General features: G+C 45.5%; 1 protein-coding gene across 1 annotated transcript; it reads right to left on the reverse strand.

Annotated features, from left to right (window-relative positions):
• Positions 1-6,080: 6,080 nt before the first annotated feature.
• LOC144272245 (testis-specific serine/threonine-protein kinase 6-like) lies at positions 6,081-6,914 on the reverse strand. The gene has a single exon (XM_077830201.1). The coding sequence runs from the start codon at positions 6,912-6,914 to the stop codon at positions 6,081-6,083; it is 834 nt and encodes a 277-aa protein (XP_077686327.1).
• Between the last annotated feature and the right edge of the window lie 12,228 nt (positions 6,915-19,142).

A 19,142-nucleotide genomic window follows, 5' to 3' on the forward strand; every position in this document is an offset into this window, starting at 1 on the left:
AAATTTGCATGCTTTGCATATGCGTAAGGACAGCCCTGATTACAGGCCAGTAAGCCTAACTTCAGTAGCAGGCAAACTGGTTGAAACTATAGTAAAGAACAGAATTATCAGACACATAAATCAACATGATGTGTTGGGGAAGAGTCAACACGGCATTGTAAAGGGAAATCATGCAGCCTCAATCTATTAGACTTCTTTGAGTGGGTCAACAAACACGTGGACAATCACTAAGCCGGGTCAGGTGGTAGCACCTCCTGGCATGACCATGCAAGCAGCTCCCTTGGGACTGCAGAGAAACCCACAAAGAAGCACTTGAACTACAGCTACTAGCTGATCCAAACTGTGAGAGGGGTTTGGTGGATGGGTGAGGTGGTTTAGCCAAGGGATTATCACATTCTCACCTGAGGGTGGGGAGGGAATTAGACTTACTACTGCCAAATTCCTGAAGGGAGGAATATATTTTACTTCTGATTTGCATATATATTCTGTGCTTGGTTTGGCTGTGTTCCCTTTCCACTAGTAAGGATTTCCTTATTTGTACACAGTCTGAGTGCTTGTGAGTGGGGAAATTCTGCCTGTTAAGGGCAGCTGGGGAGAGTGCTTTTAGTTTCCCTCTGGGCGGGGCACTGAGGTTCAAGCCAGTTTAGTTATTTGTCAAGAGGAACCTTAGATATATTAAACTCAGCCCTCTTTGCTGGCCTTAATCACCTGGCAGAAGGCTTACACAAGGAAAATTGTTGCACGGACTGGAGAACACAGTTATTTTGTAATTCATGACAGCACTGAATTCAGAGATGAATCACAACAAATAGGAAGGCACTGCATGGATTTATAAAGATCTCCCATTCATGTGCTGAAACATGAAGGCTTCTTAAGTGCTAGGATTTTTCCTTGTATACAAATTACTGTAAATGGGGATTGAACTGAAACAAGGCTAGCAGCTTCCAAGATGCTGCCACTGAATTTGGAACCCTCTTGTAAGTTATAAGGGGATGGAATGTGAAAGTACAAACTCTGTAAATGTTTCGCTAAGTGGGAAATCTTCAGCATCTTTCAATAATAAGTCATAAGTAATAGCAATGCTATCACTTAGCTCTTCTCATCTTCAGACCACTTTACAAAGTCACTAATGCTCAAAACTCCTCAGTGAGGTAGGTAGGTATTCTCATTTCATAGATGGGAACTCTGAGTCAGAGAGATTGAAGGAGAAAAAAGGGAAATCCAGTTAAGTACAAATGTGAGCACTGAATGCCCCCATACCCGGGCTGAGGATGCCACTCAGAGAAATGACATCCACCCACATCAGTGGGTGAGGGAAATGGATGAGGCTGGCTGTGAAAGGGGGACAGTCCCAGTAGCAAGAGAGGAAGACGCTTGCCAAAGGCCCCTGGGTAGCTCCTCCCCCTGGGAGTCGCTGGCATCCATTGGCCAGCTGAGGGAGAGGTGCTTATTGGCCAGCATTCCCCAGCTCCCAGGATTTAACTCAGTGTGGGGGCCATGTGGAGCCTCTTTTGGCTCCTCTCCAGCAGCCCACATTTCCCACCTGAACTAGGAATGGGAACCCAGCCTGATAGTTGCTGCAGGTCTCGCCGATTGCCTGTTCAGGGGGTCTGGAAGGATTTTTTTTTTCTCCCGGGGCTAATTGGCAGAGGACCAGGGATCTTTTTGCCTTCCTCACAGAACCTGCAAGTGACGGTGGATTGAGTAGGGAACACGTTTAGTACCTAACTGAGGCATTGGGTTGGTGGTGGTTATTCATTGCAACTTGCGGCCAGTTTCCAGTGCGGTTAGGAGAGTAAAATGAACAGTTCCAACAGGAAAAAGAGCTGGGATTTTGATGATGGGCTTTGGGCTCATGTCACAGGTGAGACCTTGTGGCCTTTGCGGGCTGAGGTCCCCATCCTGCTGCACCCTCTGTGCACCTTGTGGGAGTGCGGGGAAGGGGGAACGAGGATTCAGAGAGAGCTGAGTGCTGGGGGCCAGGCTGAGGAGAGCCTATCCTCCATTATGGCTTATATGGTAAGCAGCCCTGTAACCCTGGCACCAATTACGGGCTGTATGGTAAGGAGCACTGTAATCTCTGCACTAAAACCAATTAAATGCCTGGTACAGGAGAGTATGGGTGATGGGTGCATAATGCCTCTCCCCGTGTTAAAATTTAATAAAATTTTCAGCCTGCCACTTAATTCCATGCATGTGTCTGTCCTCCTTTTGCCACTGTGTCCACATCAAATACCTATGTAAAATGTCATGATTGACAGAACAATGTGACATCACACATGATAATTGTGATATCACAGAACGATGTACGTTACTATTTTATAGCATCTGAAATGAGTGCTAGTTTCTTCCCAGAGGTCAGACAAAATCTCTGCCTAGGATAACTTCAGTTTACATTTTTTCATGTGGCAAAGTGAATGAGGATGATCAAACAGCAGGCAAGGGTTGGGAAGGATGAGGGCTACAGCAATAAAATCACATGAAGCTCAATGTAGGGATGTGCATGTCATGGGACAAGTAATGAATGACATTGACTTGTAGGCCTCAGAGAAGATGTGAGTTTCCTGGAGGGATGTGAAATGAGGACAGTGTAATGGCTGGGTGGGGTTGGGCATGTATATTTGGTGTTGGGATCAGAGCCTATGGGCTTGCTCAGACCATGGTGTTACATATTGCTCTTAAACATGTCTGTCTCTCTCTCCAACAGCTCACTGATCTTCAGCTTGGTGTGGCCCTTCTGGAAAATTCCCAGCACTGCTTCCTCTAAATGCTTTGAGCATCCAGGATCCTTGGGGTGGTCTGGGTAAAATTACACTCTCTGGCACATTCCTCTGTAGAGGGTTCTGAACCCCCTGTCCAAGGGGCTCTGGCAGTTGGCAGAACTATTTTAAAAAGGGAAATTCTGGGCTGCAGCTAGCAGTGGCCACCATGTGGGGTGCAGGCAGGAGGCCTGAGGGTGCCTATCCCTCTCTGAGCACCTAAGCTGGGGCCTGTGGCAGCCTGGCACAGAGGAGAAGAGGCACAAGGGAAAGTGGCCAGGGAGGCCAACAGCCCCTGCAATCAGTAACCCCTTCCTCACCTAGTGGGCCCTTCTCATACCTCACCCAGCTCTCCTCAACCCAGGGAATCCTTCTGGTCCCAAACACAGCAACTCCTCCTGCTGTCCCAGCTCCTCACCCCAAGATGTTCTCCTTTCTTCTTCCTCCCCCAGCAGCCCCTCTCCCTATTCCCAGGGCCTCCCACTGCTCCCCACTTAACTTTGGGATCTTTGGAAGAGAAGGGCAGTGTCTTCCTGCCTCCCGTTCCATCCCATTGTCTTCTGAGGACAGCTGACTGGCTCCCCACCTGCCACAGGGGGACCCCTTCCTCCCTCCCAATCCTTGAGGACGGCAGATCTTCATGGGAAGGACAGCTGTCTTCCTTTCTCCTACCACTACCACATGGTCCAGCCCACAGACCGACCATGCTAAGGAACCTTCCTTGTGCTGAGAAATCCCATCCAATAGGGATGGGACTCTCCAGCAAAGGGTAACCCAGCCCCTCTCTGCCTGCAACCTCCCCAGGCATTGTGCCTCCCATCCTGCCGGATACCCAATCACTCTTCCTGCCTAACAGCTCCCTGAAGACCTACCCAGCCTCCTGCTTTCTTGTCTCTCTACTTCTCTTTCATGCCATTAGCCTTGCTTCCTTCCCTAGCTTCCACCCTACTTACACTACCAGGTTCCCACCTCACGACTGAGTGGGAAAGAATTGGGAACACCGGGGGAATGGGGGAGAGGGCAGCAGAGACTTGTTTGAGGACAATGAGGGGATGCATTAGAAGGCAAATGCCCTTAAGAACTTGAGCTGGGAAACTGAGACCACCCTGGGGCTAGGCAGGGAGCACAGAAGGATTCACTGGAGGATAAGGCCATCTATGGAGTGCCGTAGAGTGTGACCTGTGGATGTTTATCCAAACCTCCTACTTTAACTCCCAGTGGACAGTCAAATGGAGAGAAACCTGGAGGTCGCCAAGGGGAAGAGAGAGAGGGAAAGGGGATAAACTAGAGTCAACACTGAGAAAACAAAAGGGGAGCTGCTGTCTGAGGGGAGCTGCAGCGTACGTGTGGTGACAGATTTGCTATTTGCCCTCTCAGCACCCTGGAGGGGACCGCCTTTTCTACTTCCCCAATGAAGACAGCCATAGGGGAGGTGGTTTTCTTTAGGGACAGATTATAGGAGAGTGTCATGGGGTGGGGGGTGGTTGGCTTCTGGAAGTTCAGATGAGCATCCACGCTCTGGATCTTTATCCAAACCTCAAACCGCCTGAGAATTCCCTAGAATACCCCATGGACAGCATGTCCTTGTAGAATTGATCCCCGCCTTATGTAGGTGGTTGCATCCATGCTGGGGTTTTCTCATCCACTGCAGATGATCAGTATGAATAGCCACCTAATGGAGACTGCTCCCTTGCAATTTTACAGATGCACTGCCTTGCGGGGACTTTTCCACCTTTGGAGGCACTTACCTCCTGCAGTGAGATCTCCATAAAAGATCTTCCCTGGCACTCTTTGCTGAGAATAAAAAAAAGCTGAAATGTGCAGAGGCACTAATGACTCCATAAATCCATGCCCTCCGGTGCTGAAACTCAAGAGGTTATATTTTTATTGAGATGAGGGGACAGTCATCTCACAAGGAACGCATTTTCCATCATGCAGCAGAGAGACCATTTTCTGGACAACCCTTTTGGATTGAAATGTACACTGCTAAGTGTGGTTTTATTTAACCCCCTACTTTTATAAAGCTCAGAAGCTTGAAATCAAAATTTGTTTCTTAAACAAACAAAAAAATTGACCTTGCTTCTTGCAAAGCCATGTGCACTGGTTAGTGAAAGATGGATCCTGGATGGTGAAGCTGCTATCATTGATTTTGGTTGGTTTAAACAACAACAGAAGCGTTTGTCTAACAGGATGTGACTGTGGGCTTGATACGTGTCTCTATGGGAGCCTTTCCATTTACTTCAGTGGAAGTTTGAGTCAGGCTTCATTTGAATAAGGGAAACGTTAAAGATTTTATTAAAAGGTCTTTTAGGCGCTTTCCCCCATAAGTGAAAGAGTCTTTGCAAGTGGGGGTTTGGCTATGGAGATTTATAGCAGAGATTTGGGGCCTGGTTTAAGAATAGTTGCTAACTTTTTATGTGCAGTTCTCAAGTTCCTTTTGGAGCTGGAAATGCAAAAGTCCCCATTTTTAGCAAAATAGCTATCATTTTCCAGCTTTATGCAGCTCTGATTGAGCCCAATCCAAAGTTTTGGCCCTGGAATCAGATCTGGATTTTGGACATCACCAAAGTTGGAGACTGTTCAGATCCCAGGTTCCAAAAAGAGGGAATCTCCCTCCAAATGAGTGAGGTAAGGAGCAACCTAGGAAATGGTGTTTGAAAACAGGCTGAAGAGCAGTGGGAAAGAGATTAAAAAGGTCTCCTCCAGCCCCCGCAAAGCCCTGGCCATGGCCCCTTTTATAAATGCTATCAGGTGACTCAGACTCAAGATGCTTTTTGGCAGAAAGGAATCAGGGAGCAGCACAGAAAGTCAGCCACATGGGAACTTCAGAGTTTATTATTGTCCGTTAGGGAGTAGGTGACACAAAGATCTTTGCTGCTATTTGTCCCACCATCTCATCCACACACTGCTGCCTTCAGGCTTTGTGATGAAGTCCAAACCTGCCTGCTGGGGAGACCATCTCCTTCCTGCTGCCACTGGCAAGTTGATGGTACTCCAATGTTCCCTGTGGTCAATGCTTCTTTAAACAGCCCCATTCATCATTCTTGCCACTAGCTCAGCATGGTCCCGGTACCTTGAAATCCAACCTGCAGCAGCTGCATAGGGTGGTTGGGCCTTTAACCGTCTTCTAGCAACATGTGGTCACATCATCACTTTAAATCTTACTATCAGCTTCATGTGGCTGTTGCACCTGTAAATGACCCTAGTCCTTTCCAGCTCCTCATTGTCAATATCTGTTTAACATGCAGCTTCACAGGGTTGGTGCCCCAGCTGTCCCTGCACATGTCCTAGGGCTGGAATATATGGGGGAGCCTTGCCCTTTTAGATATCCCCTTTCAGCCAGCTGTTCTTGGTCACCTGTCCCACCCCAGGCCGGGAGGCTGGACTGAACTGGAGCAGCTGGGCAATGAGGGTTTTGCAGGGCTCAGGCAGAGGGGGAAGACCATCAGGGTACAGGACCCCCTTCTTCTGGCGGCGGGGCATGCTGTGGATGTGGGTATCATCAAAGGGCATGCAGCCGGTCACCATCACATAGAGCACCACGCCCAAGCTCCATATGTCGTACTTCTTGGCGTCGTAGGGAATGCCCAGCAGCACCTCAGGGGAGGCATAGGCAGCTGATCCACAGTAGGTGGTGCTCAGATCTGGGTAGCCATGTGCCTCCTTGCCAAAGCCAAAGTCAGTGAGCTTTGCCCGGCGGCCATCAGAGGTGAGCAAGACGTTCTCACACTTAAGGTCCCGGTGCACCAGGTTCCGGTCATGAAGGTAGCGCACGGCACTCACAATCTGTCCAAAGATGTCCCGGGCCTCAGGGACACAAGGTAGTTTCCCCAGCCGCTGCACCAGCTGGAGCAGATCAGTGGACGCTGCTTCCATCACGATGTAGAGTTTCCCATTGCAGACCTCGATGAATTCAAAGACCCGCACAATATTGGGGTGCCGGATCACCCGCAGGATGGAGAGCTCCCGTGGTAGAAACTTGTGTACAAAGTCGGGGGGTGCCCGGCACCGATCCACCACCTTGATAGCTAGCGAGCCCTTGTACTTGGCTGAGGTGGCCACCCTCACCTTGGAGTAACTGCCCTCACCCAGGGTCTGGCCTAGCTTGTAGCCAAGCTCGTTAAGCAGTTTGTCTCCTCCGGAGGTTCTTGACATGGTGCAGTGTGGCTTGATGGGTTCTGATGGGCTTGATTGGGGCTGGTGTTTGCTCCAGGGATTGAAAGCTTTAACCCATTGTGCGTGGCAGCTGTTGACTTTCACCCCCTCCCATGTTCCCACTGGGTACTTGGTCTAGGGCCATCCCTGCTCACCCGGGTATTGTGATGTGCTAGGAGTGTCATGGGCCACTCCCTTTGTGCGTTGCCAAGGGTGTCAAGTTAGCTCCCTTTCCTTCCTCCCCTCTTTGGGATCCTGGGCATATCATGTACAAAAGCAAGGGGGAAAGCTCCTCATGTTAATTTTCCTGAGGTTATTGTCTCTTCCACTTGAGTTTGGGATAGGCTCCTTGAAATAATAAGAGCTCAGTCATGAGCATCCTGGAAGGAGCAATTTTTGGGTTTTGCCAGACTGATGCATATTCTGCACAGAAAACTAGATATGTTCAAGTCAGGATTTACACAAAGTGGTACAAAAAGAATGGTTTTATACCCTGCCAAACTGCAAGTTGTTTTGGGTGGCTGTGAATATTTATTTTGTAGTTCTGAGGCTGTGTTACCAGAAGATTTGAAACCAATTGTATTTAGCCAGTGATGTTGCCTACAAATGCAGCTCTTAATTTAAAACCTTTATTTTGAATTTATCTGTTCCGGTAATTAAGATTTTGGCCTGCCCTAAAGGAGGTTCCAGGGAAAGCGGCAGCTAGCTAACTTTCCCTTGAAAGGACACGGATACAGCCCTCTGATCAAGAATAGACAGTCCAGGCAGTGAATCTTTGAAAACACAAGTAATATTTATTTAGAAATGAGTGGTTCCAGTAAAAGAATAGAGATAGATAAAATAAGGTTACAGTTAAAAAGGGAATGAAGCGACGCGACAAATAAAAACACAACCCTACAATAATAATTTCAATTTAACTCTATGGCATATAACAATATGATCATTCACTTAATACTCTATACCTTATAACAATATAATAGTTAAACATGTAACAATATATTAATTAACCGGTCAATATTAAAAACTTAAAAATAAGCATCTAGGAAGCGCTGGCTTGGTGGTTACTAAATGGGTAGAAGCAGATCTCACTCAGACACAAAATCCAACTTTATTTACACTTGCAGCCCATACATTCTAGGGGATGGTAAAATAAAAGGAAGATTGGACTTACAAGGGCTTTCTTAACAATCCCTCTGAACCATCTTCGAGGGCCTTCTGCTCGGTCTGTGTTTTGGGAGCGCTGGTAGCAATCTGTGCCGCTGTTCAAGCAGCTGCCTGTTCCACTGAGGAGAAGCTTCTCCTCAGGGAGCAGATACGGGAGGTAGCTGCTGCAGTGGCCTCGGCTGGCTGGGTGGCAGAAACGGCCATTGCCAGGGGCAACCTTGGAACCCTCAGTGGACTGCTGTTACTGCTGCTGCAAGAGCTGCTTGGGAACGATGCCAGCGAGCGTGGGTCGCAGGGTTGTCGTCGCTGCTCAGGAACGATGCCAGCGAGCGTGGGTCGCGGGCCGGTCGTGGCCGCTCGGGAACGATGCCAGCGAGCGTGGGTCGCGGGCCGGTCGTGGCCGGTCGGGAACGATGCCAGCGAGCGTGGGTCCCGGGCCGGTCGTGGCCGCTCGGGAACGATGCCAGCGAGCGTGGGTCCCGGGCCGGTCGTGGCCGCTCGGGAACGATGCCAGTGAGCGTGGGTCCCGGGCCGGTCGTGGCCGCTCGGGAACGATGCCAGCGAGCGTGGGTCCCGGGCCGGTCGTGGCCGCTCGGGAACGATGCCAGCGAGCGTGGGTCGCGGTGCTGTTCTAGTTGCTTTGCTAGGGTGGAAAGGCCATTAGCTCCTTACAGAAGCCTTTGCTATGGCTTGTGGTGCTGCTGCAGTAGTAGCTGCTTTGTGAGCGATGGCCGCCAGTGAGCATTGTCTGAGGCTAGCGAGTGCTGTTGATGCTGGTGACTGTGGGTCTTTAGCTTTCTTATCCAGCAGAGTTCCACGGGCGTGGTTGCTGCAGCTCTGTGAGCGTCGTCTTTCTTCCACGTGTCCTGCAGCATTCCGCTCTCCTTCAGGTCCTTGTCCCCTACAAGGTTTTAGCCTGCTGGCGGTCGCCTTTATATACGATTTGCAGCGCATTAGCTATAATTTATTATCGTAATTCAGCCAATCTGCTTTCAGGGATTTGCATATGCTAAATTATGTCATGTGTACCAACCTGACACTCAAGCTCAGCCAATCAGGTTCTAGAGATTAGCATATGTTGATTGTATGCTAATTAGTCATGTGTCCTAGTAGCTCCTCCTCCTCTCATAGACTTCTATGGGCTCAATGTGTTCCTATGGAGTTTTGCAGCTGAACAGCTACTTCCTGTTTGAAAGTCCCATGTATTCCTATGGGCTTCAATGTATCTCTATGGGATTTTGCTGAGTCATTCCCCACAGGAAGTGGAATTATTGCATCATAGGCAATGGACTCCTGTGTGCCCTAGAAATGGGATCTCTCACTATATTACATCAGCCTACAGTCATCATTAGTAGATTTTCTAATTTAAACTATTCTTAATTTTTATTTAATTACAGATTTATTCCTAAAACTAATTACTGTTCTGAGCATTCCAAAGGGTCCTGATACGATCACCACTCCTTTTACATTCAATTAAGCAGCTTATAATTTTTCCAAATTTACACCCTATCCTGAAGTTTTTCTGCAAATTTCCATTTTAAAGTGTTTTAAGGCATTTCAGGCAACTGAGACAAAATCTCTGGTCACAGCTGGAGGAGCATATTTACAGCTATAGTGGTTCCTCCTAAGGGTTTAGAGGAGGGCTCTCAATTTATCTTCCAGTGAAGAATCCCCAAAGAACTCCTTCTCGCCTAAGCTCTTGAACTTGGAATCATAGTCCTTTGAATTTTTAAAAAGATGATAATTGGGGCTGCATAAGAAAATTCGGACCAAAGGCCTCTTAGAGATCTACTAAATTTTAGATTTTTAGTTTTGTTGCAGGTAATGATCATTGTTCTGAGGTTACATTTGAATAAATGTACCATGTATTTTAGAATACGTACTATTGATAGGGTATATTTATATGAAATATTTTAACTTCCCTCTCCAGTTTTTCTTTTCTTGAGCACTTGTTTGCTGAAGGTAAATGGTCTTTGTGGTTCTTGGTATAAATGTAGCTTGTCTGGATTCTGTGTGTGTATTTTCTAATTTTTTAATTAGACACTCTGAACAGCCCAAGGAGGCGACAAGAGAGCCCTAGGTACTGAAGAGAATAAGGGATTTGGGCAATCACATGGAGTCCTTGCCTGCACACGCATAACGTCACTGGTAGCCCTAAGTAAGGGCAACAAAAGGGGCATCTGATGCCTCCAGCTACCCACATGGGCCACTTGTTACTAACTCAATGGGGCAGGGAGGAGGGGGATAAAATACGGCCCCAGCAAGGGAAGTGAAGAACACTATATCTAACTGAAACAGCAGGGGCAGGAGGTATTTGGAGAGGCAGGAAGCAATTGCCTGAGTTGGGACTTGGTGAGAACTGCAGCATTAGCCGCCCTACTTTTGCGAAGAGTGAAGTGGGATCTTTAATGACCTCTGTTTTGGGTCTCTCATGAAAGACATCAGCAAAAATGCCCCTCAAACAGCCTGCCGGATTTCAGATCCAGTAACTGACTCAGAGGAAACAGTGCTACCTACCTTCAGTTCTTAAGCGCTATTGGTTTTTCAAGGTATTCCAAGGTTCTAATCCATGGTAGGGAACAGCTGCCTGAAAATTGTATTTTTTATTTAGTTTGTTAAAAAAAAGTCTGAAACCACAAAACCCTTCATGGTTCTAATAATACTTTTGCCAATCAGTGCTGAAAGAAAAAAAAAATCAGTCCAGGACTGAGCACTATCTTCCCTTATTCAGTCATTTCAGTATTTTTTAAAGTCACTGAGTTATATAACCACTTGAACAAACAGTAGTTATTAAAGCAGCTTTGGTTACAGTGGTGCGTTTGCTGGCACCTACTGCATTATAAGCACAATGTTAATTTTTATCTGCTATAGTACTTGCTGGCTTTACCAAACCCTCTCTCCAAGAGCCATCTTTTCTTTTCTAAATCCTTTTGCAAATACAGGAATTCACTGTGCCTTGAAAGCACAGCTTTTTATCAGGCTTAATGCAGAGAAGCGTCACTCCAGTAACAGCTGGAGGAGTCATCCAGCGTTAGCCAGGCACCACACTGCCTGAAATGCCTTGAGACAGAGGAGCGATATAAATGCTGCACCAGTCAGTTACAAGGTGGAACATTTGCTTCCTCCAGTGTGTGGACAACTCTGCTGGCTGGTGGGGTGGGAAGTGGGTCCCTTACTCCCATTCCGTCCTCAACTTCTTTGAAGAGTGTGGATTCAGTATAGCTACTAGGGGATCACATCTGTATGGAGGCATAAGGGAGGAGGTTTCTTGTCTCCTATGTCCATGTGGTGCCAGATGCAAACTGCCCACAGACTCTTTCCATGCAGGCAGTCTAACGAGCAAACCTAGAATTCCTGCTTCTGAAGTGGTTAAGTCATAAACTTCTTTCTGCAGAAGAATTTGCCCAGTTTCCTGGTTTCACTGGATGACATTGGCAGCATGGGGGTGGGGAAGGAGAGCATGAAGAAGAAACAATTGGCCAAACTACTGAAGATGACAATTAAAAAAAGAAAAGAAATCCAGGAACAAAAACTGACAAAAATTCAAGTTAGGAAAGAACTGCAGCTTGAACCATATGCCACGAATGCTTTTATTTAAACACAGGAAAAACAGCACAGCACTCAGTAGGCCAGAGAGCTGTGGAAAGTCATTTATTTCTGCGGGCTACAGATTAATTCCTGGCACTTGCAGTTAGACTGTGATTCATAACCACAGTGACTTCAGATGAGGTTCAGGCTGCACTTTCAGTAAGAAGTGAGCACTCCTAGGTGACTAAACACCACTGAGCTGACGTAGTAGATTTGAGGAATTTTTATGAGGGAAGATGATGCCCCATGTTCCCATTGGTTACATAGATTCCCTTCTTGTTATATTAGTGCCAGGGAGAAAAGCAGTCCTCAGATCTCTCAGTGAATAGGTAGGTACCATTCCATATGTGTGTAAGCATAGTGATTCTGATGATGCACAGTACTTTGGGCTAAAGCAGGGCTTGAACTGTAGTTCAAGTAGTGGAATACATGGTGATCACAGGGGGTCCATAGCAAAATCATCTTTTAGGGGAAGCCCGTTTGTGATGTTCCTAGAAGAGATGTGGCCCAAAGAACTGTGGGAGAAAAAATGGAGTAGCTGCTATGAACGATACCCAAATGGTAAAGGTTGCTGTGGCTTTGTACCTTGTAATACTGGTAAACCTACATCTGCTGAAGTGAGCTCCCAGTTTTCATGTTTCCAGCAAACTTGGTTGAGGCTGCTCTACGCAGGTTCAAATTGGCAACTGAGCTGTTCTCTCAGCCATGCTCTACTCAGAACAATACCTACCAGTTAGAAACCATAGATGCGTTATAAATCTCAAGCTCCCATAAAGCGATGCCATGATGTTTAGGAGAGAAGAGCCCAGCTGAAGAATAGGGTGGGGAAGGGCTTCTTCCCCAGATGGGGAATCTTGGGGTATCCAATGTGATACTAACATATATTTCTGGTCTTTCTGTAAACCCAAGGCTAAACTGATGTTAGCTGCTGCTGTTCATGGTGCAGATGTTCTTGTTCAGCTCTATTCTTAGCCTGGTTCCTAACCCACAGTCTGCAGTATGACATGTGACTTTCAGAAGAAGCACTCAACTGAGACAGCAAGAGGAAGGAATGAGATATTTCTTCTTTGGAGAATACCATTAGACAGAGGAGGAGGAAAGAGCTCTGAGTTCTAACTTAAGTTAGAACTTAAACCAAACTTTTGTAAAGAATAAAGAATATTTTCCTCACTAAATAATAATAAGCCTGCAATACTGTTGTTCTGAGACATATGGTTAAAATTTTCAAACACACCTAATGACTTAGGCTCCAAAGTTTCATTTAAAAAAGTTCCTGTAGGTTCCTAAATGCTCAAGTCTTTTCTGAATATGGGATTTTGACTCCTTAGTCATAGAGGCACTTCTGAAAATGTAACCTAACTTATAGCAGGAACAGAAATGGGGGTACGAGAGAGATCTGGGACTCCGATGACCTGGATTTAGTCTCTGGATTTGTCAGTGACTTTTTATGTTGCTACAGGCAAGTCATTTAATCTGTGTCTCATTGTCCCCTTTTTACAAATGGGGAATCTTTTTATGCACTGTTTTGTAAAGTGCTTTGAGATCCTTGTGTAAATATGGCAAAGGGATGCAACCCTGTATGGGGACATATGATTTAGGGTAAGTCCAGGGTGAATGCACTGTCATTGTTCTGTGGAGAGGAGGTAGGCCATCTCCGCCCTCTGAGGTGAGCAGCCACCTCCTCTCACTTTCTCAGAGGGAAGTGACAGTTGGAGGAGAAGAGAGGGATGGTTGAAGGATAGAGGCAGGCAGTGTGGGAGCCTGAGAGAAACAGAGACTCTGTGAGTAAACTGAGTCAAACAGGGAGCAGCCAGAGGGATGGGGGGAAACCCCGACTGAGAGAAACCGAGAGTAAGTGAGAGGCTAAGATTGGGCAGGAAAGATAGACATGCAGATGAGGGTTCTTTTAGTTTAAAGGTGGCTGGTCAAGTCAGTCCACATTGGATGGTGTGTTCCTGAGCATCCTTTCCTCTTTGTTCCTAATCATCGGTTCCAGTCATCTCCTATCATTGATTCATGTGGCCCTGGAGATCTGGAACAGGAGATCCAAAGGTCCTTCTGATCCAGTGATTTGGTCTAACGTGCAGTCATGCAAGCAAGAATCACTGGAGTCGAGTTCATCTCTTCAAGAAGTCATGAGGCATTTTGAGGCTCAAAGACTACTTGGGTGCTAGACAGCATCCAGTGAGATATTTGGGGAAAGGGGAACCTTAAATTGGAAAAAATAACCTATAAAATAATAGCCTGTGTATACAAAGATAGCTATAGGAATATTTCTTTATTAAGAGGGTTATATTTCGTTAAGTACACTTAGCAGTAAGTTATGGTGTGTGTGTATATTTGAACCATTATAAATTTATTTATTATATGTATTAATCAATTTAATGTTATTGTAGGGAGGTGGAATCGAGTTCTGTTTGTTCTAGTTAATAAAATCCTCGTTTTTTTGACAAGCAGTTGTATTATCTTGGCTACCATTAAATAACCCTTTATTATGATGTAAAACCTGCCCCCCCTCACCAGCCCTCTCCTGCTGTTTAAATTATACTACCACTGTAATGGATCATTACTAAATCTTGTTCAGTAGTTTGGGGACATGGTGACCCTCAGGTGTATTACAAATTATAACACAATAACCATCCTCTGAGAGTTCTGTTTACACTTGCATGACAGTCACTGCATAAGTGCAAGGTATTTTGTAAACCCAAAACAGTTTTATCTTGATGAGAGCTTGACCAACAAACAAATCAGTGCCTCTTAGGCCCCTTGGAGGAGCTTCAGAGCAAAGAGAGAGAAAGAAGTTGGGGGTATAATTGGGAGGCCCCTGTCATGTGGCTGGAGGATGTTTTGACTTTCTGTATTAGGTAATCATTGTAATTTTACCCTAGGGAGGCCGCACAGATGTATATTCCTTTCATTAGGGAATGAGAGGTGCTTCCCTTGTGAGACGATCTCTCCTATGGTGGAGTTAGTTGCTGGGAATTCAAAAGCAGATTAATCTCAACGTTCAGCTAATCAAACATGTCTCTGTGCTGTGTGTTTTGCTGTGGCTGCCCTTTCCCTGAGCTCCCGGATTGCTAGAGCTATGTCAGTTTAATTATTGGACTGTGAAGTACCAGCTGTCATTCACTACAGCAAACAACTGAGCTAACAAAACAGTCATGAGAACTTGTTTACTTAGGATCATTTGTCCACTTCTTTGCATTCTTATTTATCGCTGAAGTCCCTATTATGATTGACTGTGGTTTATTTCAAAGGAAACCTCTGTTTTCCATTTAGTTTTAAAATGTTCTAATTTTTTAATCATGAACAACATTTTTATGTACTGTGGGCCAAACTTTACTGTCCTTAGGTGAAGACAATGCATGGTGTAGCTGAACAGGGAGTGCAGCATTTGGCCCTGTATTTGGAATTAATAATTTAGTAAAGTGTTTCCTGGAAGTTTCACACACGGCATCACATACTAAAGAGATGATAATATGTAAAAACTTATTTTAGGATAATCACACCATTAGCAAGGGTTGTGTCTAAAGCAGTTTCTCCATATTAATGATAGGCAAACCTCAAAAGGTTTGGGGCTTCTGGTCAATCAGATAAGGACACTACAGCTTGCATATTTACCTAAAGTTTATTTTAAATATCCAAAGCTTTTAGGACTAAGTGCATTATAAACTACTGTGGAAAGTTAGCTTGGGTGTATTCAATATATGAGAAATGTGTACAACATGTGTTGCTTGTCTTATGTCCCAGTCCTATGATCAGACCCCTGTAAAGGGCCATGTGGAGTCCTACTGAAATCAACAGGGCTCTGCATGGGCTCAGGGGTTGGCTGGCAAGGATCTGATTGCAGGGCTGTTGGGTTGGGGGATTTCCTGTGTGCGTGAACACTACCTAGTACACCAATGGCATAAAGAAACCTAATTCTAACAATTTCTATTAATGAAAGAACTGTAGCACCTAGTTCTATTGCGCTATACCTTGAACTCTGATCCTGCAAGTTACAATGCGTGAACGTACTTGCATAGAGCCCCTTTGACTTCAGTGAGGCTTCAGGTGAGTTGAGGGGGTTCTGCCCATGTTGTAACTTGCAGGATCAGGGCCTTAGGTATTTCTAAGGCACCTGTCACCTCTCTATCTAATCTTTGTGGTATCTCATTGATCAGCACGTATATATGTAGATAAAACATATACATAAGAATTAAAGGCAGCTGACAATTAATATTCTGACTTACAGACCTTGTCTCAGACTGCAAATGGGCACCATAAATTATTCCTGTTCATCTGTGTTTGAATAATTGGATCCTATTGCTGTCCATAAATGGGATGATTAGCTTTTTAAAATGAGTTTTCCCACATTTTTCTGGTGTTTCGTATTTCTGAATGTATTTGATTTTTTTTTTTTTGGTCATTTGGAAAGAGAGCCCTGGGCTGAAAAGAAAACAGCTTGTTGTCTTCATTATTGATGGTCCATATGAAACATTGTGACTAGGTTAGTGCTGGCACTAAGATTTGTATTGGTCTGGCTCTGCAGCCAGAATCACATACTGTACCTTTTTGAGTCCAATAGCACGCTCAGGTTATTACCATATGGAACAAATACAAGTGAGGTTCGGTTTGTAACACAGGGCAGGCATGTTTTGATAGGAGATAACAAGGAAGCAACACAGCCCATAGCAGCAGGTCTTATTTCTTTCAAAAATGTTATTCTCCCTTTTTTAAAACTGCAAAATGCTATTCAGCAACCAATCTCAGAACTGTTAGAATAACTGAGCACGCCCAGTGCTGGTCTGGTGCGGTTGGAAAGCAAGCCGGCCCTTTAAAAGGGATGTACCAGAGAAACAACAAATCCAGACTGCTCAAAGACGCTTCATTGCCTGGGTCCCTTTTCTGTAGTAGAACGGCTACTCCAAATCTACTGTAACTGCAGGTGTGATTATTCCTGCTAGTTTATTTTAGCCCAGTAACGCTGCTGTTTGGCAGAGCTGTACTTGCAGAAGCAGAAGCAGAAACAAACATAACTGAGCACAGAGCCTTGTCTATGAATGTTTTATGAATCTGTGTGTGGAGGTGGCAGCAGCCTGAGACAGAGTCTGGTGTTGTTGGAGGCTCTCCGTTCCCTGTGAGCAGCGACAGCAGTGGTGATTGTAGAGAAAGGCAGGGTTGGGTTTGGTTTGAAAGTCATACAGGTAGGATAGATATGGTCATTTTGTATAATTTTACATTCTTTTGCCCAAGAACTGGGTGATGGTCTAAATACTCCGAGCTGGGTTTTTTCCCCTCCCTATGCAGATCAAAAGATTTTGTAACTTTTTTTTTTTTTTTTTTACTGTTCAGAAGTAGATGTGATCCTCATCCTACTTCTGTCCCTTTTGGCTGTCTTTTTCTCTTTCAGCCTCTCTCTAAAAAGGAGTAAGAGCGACTGTGACCTCCCAATTGCTGTGACCTCCCCAATGCCAGTTGGCATACTGTTGTCATGATGTATACCCAAAAGGTGGTATGTAATATGTCATTGGAACACTAGTAACTCAATGATCATTAATGTTCTTGTGTGAAATATGTACATCCACACAGGACCTTACAGATATGTGCTGCAAATGTGTTCTTAAAGTGTATGTGGCGAGCAATGCCTAAGCCACTCTTGTTCCAGACAAGGGAATAGGGTTCCACCTGCTTGAACGTGTCTCCAGTGTAAATTAGGCAAGGTGTGACCAAAGGCAAAGAAAAGTACATTGACATGCATAGTAAACAAAGCCATCAGAAGAGTAAGCAGGGAAAGCTGAATGCTTAACATATGCAGACTGTACCCTAGGAAGCCTTCCTGCTTCTTGAAGCAGGGTCAATGAACTTTGGGAAGACAGCATGGCATCTACACCTCAACAAGAGAGAGACGCATTGGCTGGGTTTACTTTCCAAAGAATACATTTCTAAGGTTCACTGGGACTATGAAAAGAAAGGATTATCCTTTACTGGGCAGAGACACATGGCCAGGGCCCTTTTACAGCTGAGAAAAGTGCATCTGGGTTGAAGTCTCCGAGAACTGACTATAGGTGAGAAACCTGGTTAGGCAAAGATTGGAACTTGCGGAAGTTAAATTTTAGTCTTAGAAGAGTATTTTTACTTTTGTTTGTTTGTGACCATTTCTATCCTTACTCCTTCTACCTGATGTACCTATACATGGATATATCACTTATACCCATGACTTGTTGTTTAATAAACTTGTTTTAGTTTTACTATAAACCAATCCAGTGCCTGGATTGAAGGGAAGGGTATACTATCCTCAGTTAAGCTAACAGGCTGCAGTATATTGTCTCTTTAAAAGAGCAACAAACATAATGACTTCTGAGGCTCTTCAGTAGGGGGCTGGACATCACAGGACAGATGGTTTTGGGGAAATTTGGGATGGGGAGTGTGTTGGCATCACTCTGTAAAAAGTAACGGCAGTGGAAGCCAGGATGTGACCCATCCGTGTCAGGGCTGTGAGCCACAGCAGCATACTATTGCAGGCACCCATAGTTGCAGGGCAGGCTGTGACACAGGACCTTACTGGTCTGGGTTGAACCCCAAAGCGTCACAACTGGTAATCACTCTCCTGCTGCAATGTAAATTCTGCAGCATGGGCTGACCAGGGAGGTGGTGTTGCTTTTCCAATGTTCAAGTTTATTGACAATATTGTTGTAACAGCAAATTAAGAGCCTGGTTATGTGTTCCTTGTGCATCCAGAACTCCTATTCACACAAATGGGAATTTTATGTGTTCCAGGAATATAGAATTGAATCATAGGCCAGTTTAAATGGTATTGGTACTATGCCACACAGCCAGTGCTCTGGTTTGCCTGTGATGGCATGTACAAATCTTACACTGGGCCAGGGCAGTAAGGGGTTAATGATTTGACCTGCAGGCAAATGATGGCTTCACCCCACAACACCTGCCAGAAATGCCCAGACTTGGGGAAATAATCAAGAGAGGAACAGAAGACAAAAGGGAGGATGCAGGCTTCAGCAGGCTGGCTGCCTTGGAAGGGGGAGGATTTCTTTTGTGGTTCTGAAAGGGATCAGGGGCCCTGAGGCCCAAGAGCTACAGGGTTCTTGGGAAAGAGAAGCTACAAGCTGTTCACCCCTGTGGTGAGTGGGAAGTCAGGCCAGATTCCTATGAGCTAAGGGAGACCAGCTGTAAATGTTTTTTTTCCCTTTTGAGTTGAATGTTTGAAGGTCTATTGAATTGAAAAGATTCTTCAGGCCTCGCTGAGGGAAAGGGAAGAGAGGTTTTGTTTGCCTCTCAGGAGCTGACCCCTGTCCTTTCCAGACTTCAGGTATTGACCTTTTGATTTTTATTTCATTTAAAGAGGGGTTTCCCCCTTAGCTTATGCTGAGATGGGTTTTCTTTCTAGCTATTGCTGTGCTGTTTGGCTTTTCCCTGAAGTGACTCCTGCATACATGGTACTTGGAGTGGGATTTTTTACCAAACTTCCCCAAGGGC

This window comes from Eretmochelys imbricata, chromosome 11, assembly GCF_965152235.1.
Source record: "Eretmochelys imbricata isolate rEreImb1 chromosome 11, rEreImb1.hap1, whole genome shotgun sequence".
Classification (NCBI taxonomy): Eukaryota; Metazoa; Chordata; order Testudines; family Cheloniidae; genus Eretmochelys; species Eretmochelys imbricata.